Below are 18,977 nucleotides of genomic sequence, written 5' to 3'. Positions count from 1 at the left end.
CCCCCCACAGACATGCAGGTGACGGGCCACCACTGATCCTCCTTTCCACATCTCCTGAGAACACCCCTGTGGCTGGCTCCCCCGTGGCCAGCCCCCCCCCCCCAGCAGCTCATCTCCCGCATTGGGCGCATCCCACATTCTGCAATCGGTTGTCAGAAACCAGCACGGGGGGCGTTATTCTGCTGCTTAAAGACTTCCCGTCTGTCTCAAAAATGGCATTTCAACACCTGGATGCTACTTGGCTGGAAACAGAGAATTATGGATACACACTACAACATGGATGGGCCTTGGAAGTGAAAGAAGCCAGTCACAAAAGGCCCTTCACTATACGATTCCATCAGTAGGAGATGTCCTGAGCAGGTACGTCCCCAGATGGGACAGCGCGGAGGCCACTTGGAGAAGGGCAAGGAGGATCGGGCAGTGACTGCTGTGTCCTGGGGCTCCCGCGGGTGTGACGGCTCACTCAGTAAAATCACGCTGTGGTCCAAGAGGCACACGAGAACGTGCTGGGCACCACGAAGCACCAGAGAAATGCCAATCAAAGCCGCAGGGAGAGACCACCTCACAGAGATCTCACGTCCGGTATGTGCGGGCAAGGACGCGGAGAGAGGGCAGCCCTCGTGCGCTGTCGGTGGGAATGCACACGGGGGTGGCCGCTGCTCGGGAGAACAGCGTGGAGGGCCCACAGAAAGTTAAACCCAGAGCCACCATATACTCCAGAAATCGCACTTTCTCGGAAAACGGAAACTCGAAACTCGAAAACTCAAACCCACATGTTCGTGGCAGCATTGCTTACAACGGCCGAGACAGAAACAACCAAGTGTCCGTCGGCAGGATCAAGAAACCAGGGTCTAATCACAAGGGAATACTTTCCAGCCACAACAAAGAAAGACATCCTGCTATTTGTGACAATGTGGATGGTTCTTGAGGACAGTGAGCTAAATTAAGTACGTCACACAAAGAAAGACAAACACCCTATGATTTCCCTTACGTATGGAATCTGAAAAAACCCAAATCCAAATGGAAGTCGTAGACCCAGAGAACAGATTGGTGGTTGCCAGAGGTGGGGGGTAGGGGGTGGGCACAGCAGGTGAGGGGTCAACATGTACGGCTTTCCTGTCGTAAGATAAACGTGTCCTGGGGCTGTTGCGTACAACATGGGGACTACGGTGAAGGTTAGCGATCCTGGATCGCATGTTGAAAAGTCGCTCAGAGAGACAACCTTAAAACTGCTCATCACAGGAGAAAAAACTCTGGAACTCGTGTGACCAGGGATGTGACCAGATCCAGGTGGTGAGGGTTCACCACACATTTGGAACTAATGTGACCTCGTGCGTCAGTGACTGCAAGTGTGCCGAGGGCCCCACGCTCCGAACACGCTAACGACCATTTGACCGTACATTACACACGGGTGCAGAGTTCTATCTGCTCACGCTGCAAACACAAAACAGAGTCCCACCGCCCCGTCCACCACACTGAACCCACCGGGAGGGAGCTGCCCCTTGTTCTGGCTCGGCCCCCGCCCTGCCCCGCCCGGGTCTGAAGGCCCCGCAGGCCTGTCTCCTCAGGGCCCAGTCAAAGTGGAGGCCCTGGAGTGGTGTGGTTCCAACCCCGTAGTGTGCTCGTCTGCTCTTGGAGGGGCAGACAACGGCCACCGTGTCTCTGCTTTCGGGTCGTGGAGGTCGTGGAGGGGAAGACCGCGTAGGGTCTGCGTAGGGCCCGGAGTGCAGTCCACTATGGGGCAGGGCGTGAAGATGAAACTGCCACCCCCATTAATTGCCCTACATGGGGTGATGGTTCTGAAATTAACTGATTTTCTTGGGCTTTCTCTGGATGGTCCCAGGGTTTGGGGGGCTCTGTCACCAGTGTGGGGGAGAGTCCCCCATGCATCAGGGCAGGACGAGGCCTGAGAACAGAGATGTCCATGGGGCTTCCTGACTCGCAGCTGCCTCGGGCAGCGACCCCTGACCTCGCTGTGTTCTGCATCCTGGTCGTGTGCTGGGACCCCTGGGGACAGTAGTCAGCAAGAGCCAGGTACAGACTTGGGAAGAGGGCCCGGCCGCCCTCCAAATCCTCAGGAGTCCCCCCTCGGAGACCTCAGTGGATGGAGGACAGGGTCTCACCAGCTACCCAAGGAAAGAGTATGGAAGGCTGAGGAAGATGTAGGGCAGGGGTTCCCTGGCCAGAACCCAGAAGCTTCCTGAAGGCAGACACAATGCCATATCCACCTGCATGGCCATTTGGTGGTCCCTGGCACTGCCCCGGGGGGTTGGTCCTGATGGTCGGGGGTGGGGCTCTGGCAGAGGGGCAGGGGGCGGGGGTGGCGCACATACTCGTTGAACTGGTCCTTGGCGGCCTGCAGGGCGCTCCGCGGCTGGGGGTAGTTGGAGACCACGATGGAGGCCCGGGGGCCACACAGCTGCTTGAACAGAAGGTTGTCCACGACGGCCAGCGCAGTAGCCGGGGAGTGGTACGCCTGGTTGTTGAACAGGGCAGTGACCACCGTCCGTTCGCCGACGTCTCTGAAGGACACTGCCACCAAGCACCGCTCGTTAAAGCCGCCTCCCTCCACCGAGGCCCTGAAAATCAGGAACTCCTCCAGATCACCTGGGGGGGACAATGGCAGGGTGAGTGGCGGAGGACAGCCCCCTGGGGTGTGTGCCTGAGGCTCTGGAGGAACCACAGGAAGGACACGGGCCGAGGAGCCACGTCATGGGAGCAGCAGGGCCTGAGGCTGCAGGACTCCGGTGAGCAGGCACACCGTAGCCACAGGAGGCCATGTGGGCGGAGCAAGCTCCTCCTTGTGCCCCACAAATGCCCCCTGGGGGCGGACACTAAAGGAGCAGCCGTGGACCAGGGCCGGCATGGCAGGGAGGAGGCTGCTCAGAAGAAGGCAGAGCTGTCTCAGCTGATGGGCGCTGGGTGGGCCAGCAGATGCAGGGAGGGGCGGCCAGGGGACAGGGAGGGGCCGCCCTCGTTGGCGGGGCAATTAGATAGGACCTCTGCCTGTTTTTCTGGTGTTCCAGTTTCTATGGAATGAATAAGTACCTTTTCAGAAAAAAATAAAATGGTTTTTCAAAAGAATGGCCTGGGACGCCTGGGTGGCTCAGTCACTTAAGCGTCTGCCTTCGGCTCAGGTCATGATCCCGGGGTCCCCAGATTGAGCCCCACATTGGGCTCCCTGCTCGGCGGGGAGTCTGCTCCTCTCTCTACCTCTCCTTCTGTGCGTGCGCGTGCTCTCTCTCTCAAATAAATGAATAAAATCTTTAAAAAAAAGAGTGGCCTGGGGGAGGGGGGTGCAGGGAGGAGGAGCATTCCCTCGTCACCCGGAAGAACCCCAGCCAACTCCCACTTCAGGTCTTGGACCGGGCATTCGGGTTCTGGACAGTCCTGCTGGCTCTCACTTGGCTCCCTGGCAGACGCCTGGAGAGAAGGGGGTCTGGCCAGGGGTGCCGGGGTCTGCCCTATGCTTGCTGCTGGCTGCATGGTCCAGCATCACACGCACCCGCTTACACCCTCGCTGCCCCAGCCCTGCCTCTCGCTCAGCTGTAAATGGGTCCAACAAGGACACCTGCCCTACGGGACCCAGGGTCAGTGAGGGGACAGGGACATGTCTGTGAGCCCTAACTTTAATAGTTACAAAGGCTCCGTCCGCCCCGGCCTGCCACAGCTGTCATTACACAAGGAAAAATATCAGATGTCCTTAAATACAGTGTAACAAGACCACACAGCAAGGTGCTCAAAACCGTGGGCTCGCATGCTTGACGAGGGAATGGACATTTCGGCCATCCAGAAGGACTCAGGCCAGGGGCACCTGAGGCTATGTCCCGAATGCCCCAGAGCCACCGTGTGCCATGAGAGCCCCAAATTCCTGGGGCCAGGCTGGGTGGCAGCCAGCGAACAAGGCTGGGGGGCACGGAGGTGACAAGAGCGCCCACTGTGGTCTCAGCGGGGCTAACCGGGTGACGGTGGTGGGCAGGGCTGCTCACGTTCCTCCCCAGCAGCAGTGCCCACTGCAGGGCTGGCCTATGCCAGGGGCATTCAGCCTTTTCCTAAACAAGAACCTGATTCCTGCCAAGATCTGCTGGCAACCCAGTGTACCGGCCGGGATGTGGGAGGGGAGCGGTGAACCGAGCCAGCCTTCCCACACGACCCTTTTAACCCGAGCGCGAGGCCTGCTCTCAGCCCAGGGCAGTGTCTGGCTGCCACCGCCAGGGATGTGGATGGTTCGGGTTTGATGTGATGGAAGAAAGCGCTGAGTCCCCTCAGTGCACGTTGTGACCAGCCCGGCAAACAAAGGCCATGGAGGTTTCGCATTTCACCTACAACGGCCCCAAAACAGACAACCTTGGTCCACGGCCACCCGGGCAAACCTTAGCCCTAGACGCTGCCCCATGTCTCCCTCTGACTCAGGCGATGGCCTTCTCCCCCAGTGGCAACGTCTGGAGGCGTTTTTGGATGTCATGATGGAACCAGGGAAGGGGGGTGCTTCTGAACATGCCACGGTGCACGGGACCGCAAGGAACCAACCGGCCCGGATGCCCATGGCGTCTGGGCTGAGCAGCCGGGCTCGGACGACTCGGCCCGAGCCCCGCGGCCGCCCCTTACCCAGCACCTCCCGCGGCTCCTGGCCCTCAGCCTGCAGCATGTCTTTCAGACGCTCTGCCAGCAGCTGGTCCAGCCGGGAGGCCCCCGGAACGGCGAAGGGCACAACGGTTCGGCCGTACGCGCCCAGGGTCAGCTCCAGCCTGGGGTCGTCGAAGGTCTCTGAGGAGTAGTTGATGGCCAGGAGGGCCAGGGTGACGCACGTCAGCGGGACCAGGACCTGGGCCACCACCATCTTCCACTCGCGCAAGCTGTACGTGGCCTTCTTCAGGAACATGGCCCAGAACTGCTGGCAGTGGAGGGCGAGCTGTGGCAGAGGGGACGAGCTGCCATGGCTGCCACGGCTGCCACGCAGGCCAGCGTGGGACCCCCACCCAGAAGCAGCAGCAGCTGGTCCAAATGCAAGCCTGGGGCCTTGGGCTGACATGCGCCCCAAGGCCCTAGGGCTGCTTGCAAAACTCCTTCAGTAACATGACGTGGCCTTGGGGGCGGTGGTCTCACCGCTGTGGAGGCCAGGCAGGCGCCAGGTGCTGGGGGACCAGCTGCGGTTCCACAGGGGAGCCAAGTCTCTGCCCTTCCCCTGATCCTAGTGGGAGGACCCAGCCTGCGCTCACATGGGAGCAGAGGGCTGCCCTTTGCTGTCCTCCCAGCGCGGGCGCCGGGGTCAGAGGGTCAGAGGCCTGCTCAGCCACACGCCGGCTGTGCCCCTGGGCCCAGGCCCCCCGTGTTCTGTCTGCAAATTGGGGCCTATGCTGCCCTCTACCTCACTGAGCGAGCACGAGGCCTACGGCTAGCCCTCGGTACACGGAGCACCGTGAGCATCATGTGCAACGTTCGATCATTCATGAGCGGCCCAGTGACAACAAGAGGAAATGACAGTTGCCGATTAAAATGCTCTGGGTTGGGTACCTGGGCGGCTCAGATGGTTAAGCGTCTGCCTTCAGCTCAGGTCATGATCCCAGGGTCCTGGGATCGAGCCCCGCATCGGGCTCCCTGCTCAGCGGGGAGCCTGCTTCTCCCTCTCCCTCTCTCTCTCTGTCTCTTATGAATAAATAAATAAAATCTTTAAAAAAAAAAAAATGCTCCGGGTTTTCCTTCTCCCTGCCATGACTGCGTGACCTGCAATCTACCTTCTTCCCAGGGAGCTGAGCCTCCGCAAGCCCTCGTCGGCCCCCGTGGATGCCAACAGGTGGGGTTCAGGGGCCCCCCAGCCCTCTGTGCTCACCCCAGTGTTGAGCTTGGCGGTGGTGCACTCGTCTTCGATCAGGGAGCCCACGCCGTTGGTCGGGTCCATGGCCCCACACAGGTGGCTGTCCACGGCCCAGTCGCTCGCCCGCCTCTCGTGCTGGTACTGCAGGGCAGGGAGCTGGATCGCTTGGATGTCCATGCTTGTGTCCACCAGCTTGCCGACCCTGCGCCGAGACACAAGAGGCTGGTCAGCGCTCGGCTCCTCGCGGACGCCGTCCCACTGGGAGGAAGAGCACACCATTGGCTTTGCCAGCTGGCAGGTGGTTCATTTCCTCACTCACTCATCCATAGATGCCCCAGACTCCAGGCACCGCAGCCAAGTGGAGTCCGGCAGAGACATCCAGACAAGGCCCTGCCCATGAGGACCTCCCTGGGAGACGGGCCGGGTGTGTGTGGGGAGTGTAGGCAGGGAGGCCGGCCACTCTGTTGCCTCTCCTAGGACCCCGGATCCTCAAGCACAGACCTTTACCTCGCACCAGTTTTGTACTTCTAGTTCTTAGCACTCTGTCTGCCAAATAAGCACTCAAGACAAGTCTGGTAAACACGTTTGTTGTCCCTGCCCCGCTGTGTGCCCGCAGTTCTGGGGGTCTGCCTGTCCAGCCCCCACCTTCATCACGGACAGACACCTGCTCCGGGAAGGGGCCCCTGGGACGCCTGCACACTCCCCATGAGGGAGGGGCAGAAGTTTCCAGAGACCTGAGCTCAGTGGCCCTCTGCCTGGTGAAAGCTGTGGGGCTCGTGGGGCCCTGCCTGCAGCCGGCTATCCGGCTGCCCTCGGGGGGTGTGGGGTGAGGGGCTGCCTCACTGTCTCATGTTAAACAGGCACGTGCGCCCAGACTGTTGGAAACGCGCATCTACTGACCGGAGGAAGACCTCCTCCATGGTGGTGACCGAGGCCCCGAAGCTGGCAATCCCCAGCTCCTTCTGCTGCTTCTCCAGCTTAGCGAACAGACTTTCGAACCTGGAAACAAGACCCCGAGTGAAGAGCTGCGTCTCAGTGACTTTTGAGGCAGCCTGTTTCTCCGGGCAGTCTGGGGGAGCAAAGGGACCTCCGTCCTTGAAAAGCCACTGCAAAGAAACCCTGAGGTTGGGCTTGGTTTCCCCCTTTTCTGTCCCGACGGGACCTTCTGCCCTGAGTACTTGGGCCTGTGGGGCATTCCATAGTATTCGTCCACATGAAATCACAGAACAAACCTAAACAAACTGGTGTATATTCATCTGACTCTGGGGTAGCGCTTCATAGGAAAAAATCCCAAAGTAAACGGTGTGACCCATTACACGTAAAGTATCCGCGTGGGAAACAAATCCCACAAAATTAGTCAATGACCAACTGGAAAAAAAACCGCAGCAAAAAATGGTTGATACTAAGATATAAAACACTCTGATGGACAAACGAGCAAGGGACACGAACGCACACTGTCCAGAGCACGCACAGCGGCCAGGCTCCACCTCCTGCTGGCAGGAACGGAAAAACGCAAAATGCCACTTCACCCACTGGATACACAGATGTTTAAGAAAACTTTACTGGAGGCTGGCAGCCATGGGGTAAAACGGTGTCTCTGCCATCCTGCTGACGGGGAAGTCAAACACACCTCCTTTCTAGGAGGGAACTTGGTACCATTTACCCTGCTATTGGGACTCTATTCTAAAGGGGGGGGGTCACTGGAGGTTCAGACAAAGAGTTTTCTAGAAGGTTCACTAGCATATTTTGGGGGGAAAACCATGAGCGCGTGGTCACAGCACAGATGTTGATGAAGTCACGGCGTGACCGGGTCGGGGAACCCTATGAATTTATTAAAACCACACCAGTCAATTGGGCTCTTCGAAAGATTAAATGTACTTTCCAGATTTACACCCGCAGTTTCTGAATGTGAATCGAGAGTTTGGTTGTTACCCCCCACACCAGGGGTCTGCAGGACTCCAAGCCCAACACCAGGAAGAGACACAAATGCAGGATCCCACAGGAACTCGGAGCAGCTGCCGTGCAGGCCTGACCCAGGGCTGGGGGCCGCAGACACTTTCCCTCCAGGTACAGGAAGGTCTGCCGGCTCTGCGGCCCCGGGAGGCCTGCCTGCCGGGCCCAGCAAGCTGGTTCACCCTGTGCTGTCACAGGCCCGCTGGCTGAGCCCAATAGGGACAAGGTGGGTCCTCTAAGCCTGGAGCCCCTGAGGACCATGGAGCCCCCTCCTCTGGCATGTGCTTGTGCAGCCCCGGGATGCGCACCTGTGCGTGCTCTCCTTGGGGAGGATGAAGGACAGCTCTGAGCCAGCTCTGCTCTCCAGCGTGGCACTGGGAACATGGTGCTGCACCAGCCGGGAGATGGCCTCGGGGTCGCAGTGAGGCTCCTTCACCAGCGTCATGTGGTAACCTGCACCTGAACAGTGAGGAGCCCCATGTGATGCCATCTCCCGCAGAGGCTGTCTCCCCTGGCCCCGGGCTCCTGATGAGGGCAGGCTCGTGGGGAAGGGGCCGGAGAGCTGCGGGAATGCACCTCGGAGCCCCTGGGGGCCCGCCGTCCTGCGGGCCTGGCCTCCCTGTCCGCTGCTGGGCAGAGATGCCGGAGGACTTGGTGGGGGGGAGGGGGGTCTGCTGCATGGTAAGGACACGAGGCCCAAGCAGGACTCTGGACTCCAGACTCCAAGTCTCAGAGGCTGCAGCAGGAACTGTCCCCGAGACGCATGCTCCCTGCCTTCTCCACAAGGGAGCCCTGGGGATGCCGGCCGCCCTCTCCAGCCTCCCTCCAGCCTGAGGGAGAAGCTGTGGGAACGAGGCATGCACCTCCCAGGGCGTCTGAGGAGGGCAGCTCGGCTTCTGTCTGTGCTTCCCCTGTGGGCGGGACCTGGGTGGACCCATCACGCTAGACTTTGTCAGACCACGAGCTGCCCTCGAGAAAGGAAGCCACGCTCACGTGGCAAACCATGCACCACCACTGGTCCTGGACTGTGCCACGGGCCACCGGCTTGAGAGCCTCTACGCTACCGAGCGTGGTCTCTCCGAGGGCACCGCTGGTCTCTGTGGCCTCAGCTGGTGCTGGCTGCTCTTCTCTTCCCTGGCCACAGCTGGACGCCGTCCTAACCAACTCGAGACTGTCTGCTCCTTTGCTCCCTGCTCCTATCACGGCCCCTCTCCTAGCCTCAGGGACCCTCCAGGCCAGGGACAGGGCCCTGTGGGGAAGGGAGGCAGTCCTGCCCTGCCGCCTGCCCACCCGCCCGCGTCGCTCACCATACTTCTGCTTGAGGAACAGCGAGGACCCGCAGCACTGCAGCTCCCCCTTGGCCATGATGGCCACGCGGTCCCCCAGCAGGTCAGCCTCGTCCATGAAGTGCGTGGTCAGCAGCACGGTGCGGTCACTCTTGTGCTGCTGCAGGAGGTCCCAGATGGCCCTCCTAGAGATGGCGTCCATGCCCGAGGTGGGCTCGTCCAGCATCAGCACCTGCAGGCAGAGCAGTGGCCGCTGGGGGTGGTGGCAGGGCCGCGTGGCGGGCCCGGGCTGGCTGTGCGGGAGGCCCCGTGAGGCTCCAGTTGGTGAAGACGTGGCCGTCCCGCCCTGGCCAGGCTGCTCTGCAGGCGTCCGGGGGCCGCAGCCAGCCCGTGCCGCGTGGGGCCTGGAGCCCGACGCCTCCGTGCGGCCGTCCCGAGCGGCCATCTGCGTGCACGGGGCCCTGTCCCGGAGCCTCCCGCCCACCTACCTTGGAGCCCGCTATGAGGGCGATGCCGATGGAGAGCTTGCGCTTCATGCCCCCGCTCAGGAACCGGCTCAGGGAGTCCTGCTTGTCCTCCAGACCGAGGACGTGCAGCATCCGCTGGACTTCTTCAGGGCACTTCTGACGGGACAAGCCCTTCAGCTGCAACAGCAGGGGACGGAGAGGTCCGGCAGGGGCTCCCGCTGGGAGGCTGGCCCGTCCAGTCCTCGAGGAGCCTGGCCTCGGTGTCATCCCCTTCTCTCCGTGAGCCACACCTGGTGCCCTGACGTCCCTCCCTGCCTCCCAGTGCAGATCCGCGAAGGCTGCTCAGAGTGCGCTCTGTTTGCTGGGGGGCTGAGGGCTCACGCCCTGGGGTGCAAGCACACAAGCCACAGAACCAGCATGCGACCTGAGTCCGCTGAGCTGCCGGCTCACCTGTGCGTAGAAATACAGGTGTTCTGCGACGGTCAGGTTGTCAAACAGCACATCGTGCTGTGGGCAGAGGCCCAGGCTCTTACGGATCTGAACCATGTCTTGTGAAATCTCGTACCCATTGATATACGCCCGTCCGCTCGTCGGGGGAAAGAGACCTAGGGCCAAGCAGAGGACCCGGAGGTGTGAGTTCAGCACAGACACCCTCTGCTCGGTGCGAGGGTGGCCCAGGTCCTATTCACGTGGCTTTGCTTCATTCTACCGAGCACCCTGGCTGTGAGTTTGCGGGCGAGCCTGGTCCCGCCTCAGTGGGTGAGCGGGCCTGTGGCGGGGCTGCCAGAGCACAGGTCACGGCCCCTCACCTGTGAGCATGGAGAGGGTGGTGGTCTTCCCTGCGCCGTTGTGGCCCAGTAGCACCGTGATCTGCCCCTCGTACAGGTTCAGGTTCAAATCTCTGACGGCCGCCTTGCCCTTGTTCCCCACTCTGAACACCTGCAGCAAAGGCAGAGGGCGCCCTGGACTGCAGGCCCCACCCCCGACTGCCTCCAGAATGCCCTCTGGAATGCCCACCCAGAGGGGCTTGGGAGCCCATGCCCAGCACCACCAGTCAGTGCAGAGGTGGGAAGTTTCGGGCAGAGGCTGACTGGAGGCCATGCTGCTCCCCACCGCTCCCCCCACCCCCACCGGGCAGGTCCCCGACATCCGTCCCTGACATCCGTCCCCGTGCAGTGAGCACAGCAAGTGTTTGCTGCAAAGCTGATGGGAGGTTAAGTCCAGGTGGTGCTGACTCAAGCCTGAGTCCCCCAGGCCCTGGGGATGGAGCCTGGGGAGTGGTTGGTGCCCAGACAGCTGGTCAGAGGGCAGCCATGGGACCGGGACCTGGCTTGGAGAGAGCCCTGGGGAAGGTGGCATGTGTCACGCCTTGTGGCTCACAAGGTCCCCACACCCGCCCAGCCGACAGGGTATGGCACCTTGGTCACATGCTTGATCTTGATCCCGGCCACCAGGTCCTCCGGCTCAGCCTCAAAGTACTCCGTTCTGAGCGCTTTCTCTGGGTCATCGTCTTCCTCTTCTTTTCCCAAAACCGTCCGCGGGTGCCCGCACCAGTACGAGGGCTAGGATGGAAATCAGACGGGTCTCAAGTAACCGACCCGTGTCGGTTCATTTTGTGTGTGATGAACGGCAACATGTTTACCGACACGCTGAATACACGCAGCACACAGCCCTCCGCCCGGGGGAACGTGTCTCCTCCCTCCTCTATCCTGGGGAGGCTCGGAGCCCCTTCCTGACCTGCCATCTGGGCACTTGGTCCCTGGCAGGCTTACCCAGAGTGCAGACAACATAATCCAGGGAAGTAAAACAAAACTTACAAATGTGTATATGTAAAAATCTAAAAGTATGTTTATAAACAGATCCACACGTTTATATTTAAGATAGCTAAGTCAGGTTAAAAAAAACAAGTTTCAGGCATCTTTCCAGCATGATCCCCTTTCTATAAACACAAGCACGTGTATGTGATATGTATGTGCATAGAAAAACAGTCCAAAGGGCTACATAGCACAGGGTCAGCCTGGTTCATCTCTGGTGGTGGGATCTCGCAGACCCTGGAGTGCAGGGCTCATCTCGGCCAGTGGAGGGTCTCAGGGCCTTGGGGACACACGGCTCACTGACCGCACATGGGGCTGGGTCATGTGCCAGGGACTGGAGGGGCCCGGGTGTGTGCGGAGGGCTGCCCAACACAGGCAGCCAGCGTGCGGAACTCACCATGACGAAGAAGTACCAGGGCTGGGGCACTCCGAACTGCCCTGGGAGCACGGCCTCCACGTACCAGGTCACCAGGCCATAGAGGACAGAGTCCAGTAGCAGCATGCCCAGCACTTGCCCGAAGGAGAAGTCGTCGTCCACGTTGACGGGACTCAGGAGGTCTCGCCACTGGACACCTACACCTGGAAGACAGAGCACAACCTCCATGCTCATCCATGTGTGTCCACGTACATGGTACATGTATGCACACGCACCATCCACAGGTGCACACGCGCAAATACACAGATACATGTGTATGATTCAGGGAAGGCCCACATGAATAGTGTATGTTTAGTACAAGTCTTTTCAAAAAATAGAAGCACTTGAGACATATATAAAGCTCGACTTGTGGTGCCCACAGGTCTTGCCTTCCGTCTGGTTTAAAACACCACAGCCCAAACGGTGCCCGCAGCCTCCGCATGGCCGACTACCCTCTGTCGGCTCCAAGTGGCTGTGCTCTGGTTTTGGTCACTTTCAAGCAACCAGAAGTTTGTTTTAAGTAAAATTGGTATAGAACTTTGAAAACCAAGAGTTGCTCTACAGTTAGGTTCTTCTTAGTTAATGGCTTTTAAGAAAGTATTTGAACCCTGGAAGGGGCAGTGCATTGAAAAAGTCTACATTTACCACACACAGTTAAACACAGAAACACAGACGTTTAAAGGCCGAAGCACGAGAAGACACCGCCACGGAAGAAAACAACTCTAATGAAAACTAAGGCCACACGGATGATCCGTGGCCTCCCTCCTCCCACAGACCCACGCTAGAAAACCACAACAGCCAGGACCATGAGACACGAGACCACGAGACCACGAGACCACGAAGCCCAAGACAGAGAAGCTGGGCAGCACAGGGCCCAGCGCCCGCAGACGCACAGGTCAGTCCCCAGACGGGAGAGGCCAGCACAACGCCACAGCCACGCAGAAGCTCATGCTCACCCTCCTGCCTCCTCTTGGTGGCGACAGCCCCTTCCGCCCCTCCAAGGTCCTCCCGGGAGGACACCCCCCAGCAGGTGGGCTCTAAGGGTAAACGGGGGCCTCTCCAACTTTCAGAGGAGCAGGCTGGACCCCACCCTTGAAACCCAAGCAGGCGGCCCCTGTGCCCAAAGAGGTGTTTTATTCAACCCCTGTGACGTTTACACGAAAATCACAAAAACAGTTCTGGCTTGTGACTTGTTTCTCCCTCATCCCCACTCACTGCGCGGGGAGGCGCCTGTTCTGCCACCTGACCAAGAACTGGGGGCTGGTCACCACCCACAGACTCTGAGGCCAGGGCCTCGCTATTCTGAGCACCCCAGGCGCAGGCAGAGGCTCAGAGGTCTGCTCTCTCACAGCCCCAGCTGCTCCTGGGCAGGAGCTCCGGGCGAGTGGTGGCCGTCGCCGCACTGGGCATGTTAGCGCTCTGTCCTCTGAGCGTCCGGGTCTGGCCCGCCTCCCCCGGGGCTCCTGCCCGGGCGAGAACCTCCCCACCGCGGAGCACCTGCCGTCCCCTGCCCCGCTTGCTGAGCTGTCCTGCTCGGAGCTGGAGCCGCGTGCTGGAGGCGGCCCTGAGCACACTCTCTTAGTAACTCAGTTGGCAAGGGCCGCTCGTCAGAAGGAAGAGACTCACCTTTCGCTTCAAATTTTCCTATGAGCTGGGCTCCCATCGCCATGGCAACATTGGACAGGAGACAGGAGAGCAGCTTCTGGCTGAGAGTCATCCAGTTGTATCGGGGAGCAACGAAGAAGTACGGGATGTAGGTGAAGAAGTAGAGGAAGCCCCCTATGGCGGCTGCCATGTTGGCTACGGATGGAGAGAAGACAAGTGTGTTGAATGCAGGGGAGAGCCTGGGCTGCCCACCCCGCCTGGCATCGGCCATTGCGTGCGGGGATGTGGGCGCCAGGGCTGGGGGACCCCAGGCTCGGCCTGCGGCCTCTCCTCTTGTCAGGGTGCATGTTCTGCAGGGACCGTGACCCCACTTGGGGCCGCACGCCCTCCCCATCCCGGGGACCCACACACAGATGTCCCCAGCCCTCTCCTGCAGACTTCACCCTGACGTTGCACAGTGGACACGGCCCAGCCCAGCCCTGCTTCTCACCTGGTCCATCCCCTGTCATTCACTCATCCGTTCCACAGACAGGCCCTGTGCCGGGCACCGGGGAACCTGCCACAACCACACACACGAGCCCCTCCCCTCCCGGAGCTTGTAACCCACTGGGGACACAGAGAGTAACGGAGCAGAGCGGAGTGTGCTGGGTGGGGACAGCCCTGTGCAGAGCAGCAAGGCACAGATGGGGACCAGGCGTCCCCTGGGCTGGGGCAGCGACGGTAGCCAGTGGGCCAAGGACAGCTGTGACGGGAAGGTAACATGTGGGAAAGGCATGATGGGTGAGTCACGGGGAGAACGGCATGGCTGCAGTCTGCGCTGGCGGCCCTCAGATGCTCTGGTCGTAAGACCCCTCTATGGTCTTAAAAGTGATTGAGGACATCAGAGAACGTGTGCTCGTGTGGGTCATGGACGCATGTATACGCATACCAGTTCTTGCGGGATTGCGAACTAGTACTAAGAAAATTTAAAGATTTTTCAGAACGATAACAAACCCACTAAAACTGAACATAAGTATTTTCATGAAAGTCAGCTGTATTTCCCACAATTGAGCGAGGAAAGTGGCATTGTGTTCCATATCTGCAAGCCTCTGCAGCGTCCGATTTAAGGGATTACGGCTGTTCTGCGGTCACCCTGTCATACTACGCTGTTGGGGACGAAGCCCCTGAAGAGAACCAGCTTCACACAGGCTGGCAGCTGGACAAGGGAGGGTATGTGGACAGCCTTCTCAGATACTTGCGGCTCTTCTTCCTAGATACAGAGTCACTCAAGTACCACTCCATAGCCGCTCGTCTCAAAGGTCGGCTGCCAGGTGGACCCAGACTGACCGATGAGCCTCTCACGCTCGGTTATGTGAGAATCTGCTGGTCTGCCTTGCACTTTGGAGGGGTTATTCCTCGGGCATGATTTCGTAATGTGATGCGTCGGTCGTGCGGAACGTACTGTTTGTTGAGCTACACAGATCTTCCAAGTGTGGACATGTTTTATTGTACAACATACAGAAAAATCACATTGGCTGATTAACGATCGCCAGTCTCCTAAGAGGCTAAGTGCCAGGACGCCATCAAGCTCTGGGTGTCAGCTTCAAGTTCGTAAAATCCTATTTTTCACTTGAAAGCTGTCAGATGCTGTCAGTTGTTCTCCTTAAAAGACACCGCAAATTTGAGAAAAATGCCTGCCAAACACCCAGGTGACCTGAGTAATTATAGTCCGGGGGTGGTTCTTTTGAGCAAAAATGGTGTTCCAGGAAGGAAGGAAGGAAGGAAGGAAGGAAGGGGCTGACAACTCAGGCCGCCACCCACAAGCTTTTCCTCAAGACAATCATCACCCTTGAGTATGCAACAAGCACTTTATGCGAACATCCCATTTCATCCCACGGAATGTTTAAAAAGTATACTTAAGAGTCAAAGTTTAATAAAATTAATAAATTTTGCTGCTCATCAAGGAGACTTCTGAGTGAAATCAACACTTTTCGTTTGTTGTTTGCTTGCTGGAGCATGTGCGGTGATGGCGCCCAGTGCAGCTTGGGGCCTGTCCTGACTGGCACTCAGAGCCCGCGGTTTTACCTTCCTTTGCTTCTTTGCCTGTCAGCGCACACATCAACATGGTAGAAAAGGCAAACAACATCTGGGTATTCTCATAAAAATAGTTCTGACTTTGTGAATCCCCCTAAGGAACTCGCAGGTCCCCAGGAGTCTATGGACTGCACTTTGAAAACCTCCGACCTGGCTGAGGCAAGAGTGTTAGAAGGCGGTGTGGCCAGCCTAGAGCAAGGGGGCTGGGCAGGGCCTTGCAGCCTCGGCAAAACCTTTGGCTTTCCCTCTGAGTGAGGCTGACGGTCACAGGAAGGATTGAGTGGAAGAGTGCCAGGCTCTGGAGGCTCACACTACTGGCCATGTCCAGAGCTGAAGGGTGGCCAGGGCAGAAGCAGGAAGACAGCTCAAGGCCACCACGTGAACCCGGCTGATGGGTGGGGCAGTGGAGGTGGCGGGGATGGGGACTCGAGCTGCCCTTCTGCTCGGATGTGGTGCAGAACTTGAGAGAGAGAAGGATGTCAGGGATGATTCCCAAGGTGTTTTGGTGAGTGGCAGGAAGGACAGGGTACTCCCAGCAGAGACAGGGAACGGGCTTCTGAGGACAAGGTCAAGAGGTGGTGATGGACATGCTCGGGTGGATATGCACGCTGAGCATCTCAGGGAAGTTGTGTGTGAGTCTGAATGTCAGGAGAGAAGCCTCAGCTGGAGCTCAAATTCTGGGGATGAGCCACATGTCCAGAGAGTCCTCCAAGGGGAGGCGTGATAGGAAACACGGGACTTCAGGATCAGGGAGTCGTGGACGTAGGAGCACGTGAAGAAGTGCTTCCTTCTAAAAAAAAGGGGGGGATGTTTTCCCACAAAAATGGATGAGGAAACAAGAGTAAGTGGATGTGTACAAGAATCAGCTGAATACTCGAAAAAGAGAAATAGGGTAGGAGAAATAAAGTCTTGGTAGATTCTAGAACATTCTGGAACATTCACAGTCAAACAAACAACCAGGGAACTGGAAGACAACCGTGAGGAAGTCACACAGACTCAGCACAAAGATTTCCGTAAGTATGGAAAAGAAGCTGAGAGACACGAAGGAGGAACACACCTCTGCTGGGGGCAGCGCGCACCTGTGGCCACAGTGTCCAAGCCCCGCGGGGATACGCCCGCTCACGGGACACACCCACCGCGGGGGACAAGCCCCCCCGCGAGACACGCCCATAGACGGGAACAAGCCCGCCCACTCTCAGGGACACACCCACCACGGGGGACACACCCGCCCACTGGACACACCCGCCCGTGGGACACGCCCGCCCACGGGGACACGCCCACTCGCAGACACACCCGCCCGCGGGACACGCCTACCCGCAGAGACACGCCCACCGCGGAGACATGTCCACCCGCAGGGACACGCCCGCCCACGGGGACACGCCCACTCGCAGACACACCCGCCCGCGGGACACGCCCACCCACAGGGACACGCCCACCCACGGGGACACGCCCGCTCGCAGAGACACGCCCGCCCGAGGGACACGCCCACTCGCAGAGACACACCCACCTGCGGGACACGCCCACCCGCAGAGACACGCCCGCTCACAGAGACACACCGGCTCGCGGGACACGCCCACCCGCAGACACGCCCACCCACGGGGACACACCCGCTCGCAGGGACATGCCACCGCGGGGACATGTCCACCAGCAGCGACACGCCCGCCCACGGGGACACGCCCACTTGGTAGGGACACGCCCACACACGGGGACACTCCCACCGCGGGGACATGTCCACCAGCAGAGACACGCCCACCCACGGGGACACGCCCACCCTCAGGCAGCCTTCCCTGAGGCTCCGACATTATACAAGTGGGAGAGCGACGCTAGGACGGCTCTGCACACACAGGGTAAGAGATCTCTGGGAGAGGAACGACTCAGGCGTGCACCACCCCGAGGACCGAGTCCAAAGGCCAGTGCAGAGCACAGCCCCTTCCAGCCTGTGGGCTGCTTTGACGCCCGGAAGGGACCTGCCAGGTTTCCTGAGCCAGGGTCGCTGGGGTGCCCACGGTCCTGGGGCGGGCCGGCTCACCTTTGCTGAAGAAGGTGCTGACCATGAAGCTGAAGGAGACGGATGAGGTGGCGAAGCACAGCAGGAAGACCAGGACCAGCGAGGGGTCGCTGTGAGTGAGCACAGCCACGTCCTTCTTCACCTGCGAGGGCATCCCGGTGGTCACATGGGCAGGGCAGGCCGCGGCGGGGGAGGTGGGGACAAAACCAGGAAGACCTTAAACGTTCTGGCCTCAAACGAAGCTGGTGAGGGTGGGAGAGGGGCCGACTCGCCCCGAAGCCCTGGGCCGCAGCTGGGGTTGCCCCGGGGTGCTGCGGCGCCTCTGGCTCTCCGGTCCCCTCCACCGGCACGCTCTCCACGAGGCCACACTCACCTTGACACAGAACAGCAGGGTCACGCAGGAGACCGCCACGAGGAGGAAGAAGAAGAAGAGGAGGAACCAGGCGCTCCAGTGCAGCCAGCTGCTGAGCCCCATCATGCGCATGTACTCCTGGGGAGAGAGCCCCACACATGCACTCTGACGCACCTGCCGCCTTGGCCCAGAGCCTGTGCATCTGTGCGGATGCGCGGTGTCGCCCACGGGCCAAGAGGGGACAGCAGCGGGACGCCGGGGACACACGCTCAGCACGCGCGAGGCAAAAGACGCGGTTCGCCTGTGCCATCCTCCCCTGCCCTCCTCCTCCATCTCCCTCGTCTTAGGTGCTGCCCCCCTGGGATGCCCTCCCTGCTTCCGGAGGGATCAGCCCACCTTGCCCCTCACCCAGCGTGCCCCTGCCCTCCACTTAGATTCAACAACCATTCAACATTCCGCCATGTTGGTTTTATCCATGAATCTGTGGGCATAAACATTTGCTTCTGAGCCATTTCACATCTGCTGCCAACCCCTTCCACATCACACCATTGCACTGCTACCCCACGCCCACACAGACAGCACCCCATCCCCTCTCCCGGCCCCCAGCGTCCATGTCACACCATTGCACTGCCATCCCATCCCACACCCACGCAGACAGCACCCCGTCCCCTCTCCCGGCCCCCAGCGTCCACGTCACACCATTGCACTGCTACCCCACGCCCACACAGACAGCACCCCATCCCCTCTCCCGGCCCCCAGCGTCCACGTCACACCATTGCACCACCATCCCATCCCACACCCACGCAGACAGCACCCCGTCCCCTCTTGGCCCCCAGCGTCCACGTCACACCATTGCACCGCCGTCCCGTCCCACACCCATTGCAGACAGCACCCCGTCCCCTCTTGCGGCCCCCTGCTTACAAGCCCCCCTGATCACAGATGTGGCACCTATGAGAATATGGTAAGTGTCACAGCTGCTGCCGAAGGAAGAACTTCAAATAAAGTCTGGGTAATTTGGACAGCGTCACCGGCATGAGTTTATGGGTGACGCTATCGTGCAGCTGTACTTGATTAAGGCAAGGACACCGTCCATACTCCTTACCCCCGTCCCACTGCACCTGGTGGTGCAGACCTACAGCTGTGCCTGACCCGTGCAGAGTGAACGGGCCTTCTGCACGGCCACGAACTG

At 59.7% G+C, this 18,977-nt stretch overlaps 1 protein-coding gene across 5 annotated transcripts in view; it reads right to left on the bottom strand.

Moving 5' to 3' along the window:
- Positions 1–18,977, bottom strand: part of ABCA3 (ATP binding cassette subfamily A member 3) — a 41,800-nt gene that overhangs the window by 9,233 nt on the left and 13,590 nt on the right. For 4 of the 5 annotated variants that reach the window (XR_004301958.1, XM_032425713.1, XM_032425715.1 and 1 more), the window contains 14 exons: positions 17,810–17,926; positions 17,458–17,578; positions 13,377–13,550; positions 11,733–11,914; positions 10,940–11,083; positions 10,331–10,460; positions 9,972–10,126; positions 9,543–9,698; positions 9,076–9,286; positions 8,077–8,227; positions 6,716–6,814; positions 5,831–6,017; positions 4,609–4,912; positions 2,334–2,607 (listed from right to left, as the gene is read on the bottom strand). Coding sequence is in view for 4 of the 5 variants with exons in the window: in XM_032425713.1 (XP_032281604.1) it covers positions 2,334–2,607; positions 4,609–4,912; positions 5,831–6,017; positions 6,716–6,814; positions 8,077–8,227; positions 9,076–9,286; positions 9,543–9,698; positions 9,972–10,126; positions 10,331–10,460; positions 10,940–11,083; positions 11,733–11,914; positions 13,377–13,550; positions 17,458–17,578; positions 17,810–17,926 (2,405 nt within the window). In the remaining variant the exon portion in view is untranslated. The remainder of the gene's footprint in view (positions 1–2,333; positions 2,608–4,608; positions 4,913–5,830; positions 6,018–6,715; positions 6,815–8,076; positions 8,228–9,075; positions 9,287–9,542; positions 9,699–9,971; positions 10,127–10,330; positions 10,461–10,939; positions 11,084–11,732; positions 11,915–13,376; positions 13,551–17,457; positions 17,579–17,809; positions 17,927–18,977) is intronic. The other variant, XM_032425717.1, reaches the window with a different exon arrangement.

Source organism: Phoca vitulina, unplaced genomic scaffold (genome assembly GCF_004348235.1).
Source record: "Phoca vitulina isolate PV1807 unplaced genomic scaffold, GSC_HSeal_1.0 scaffold33, whole genome shotgun sequence".
NCBI lineage: Eukaryota > Metazoa > Chordata > Mammalia > Carnivora > Phocidae > Phoca > Phoca vitulina.
The sequence above is the reverse complement of the archived record's forward strand: the minus strand, read 5'-3'. Positions and strand labels throughout refer to the sequence as shown.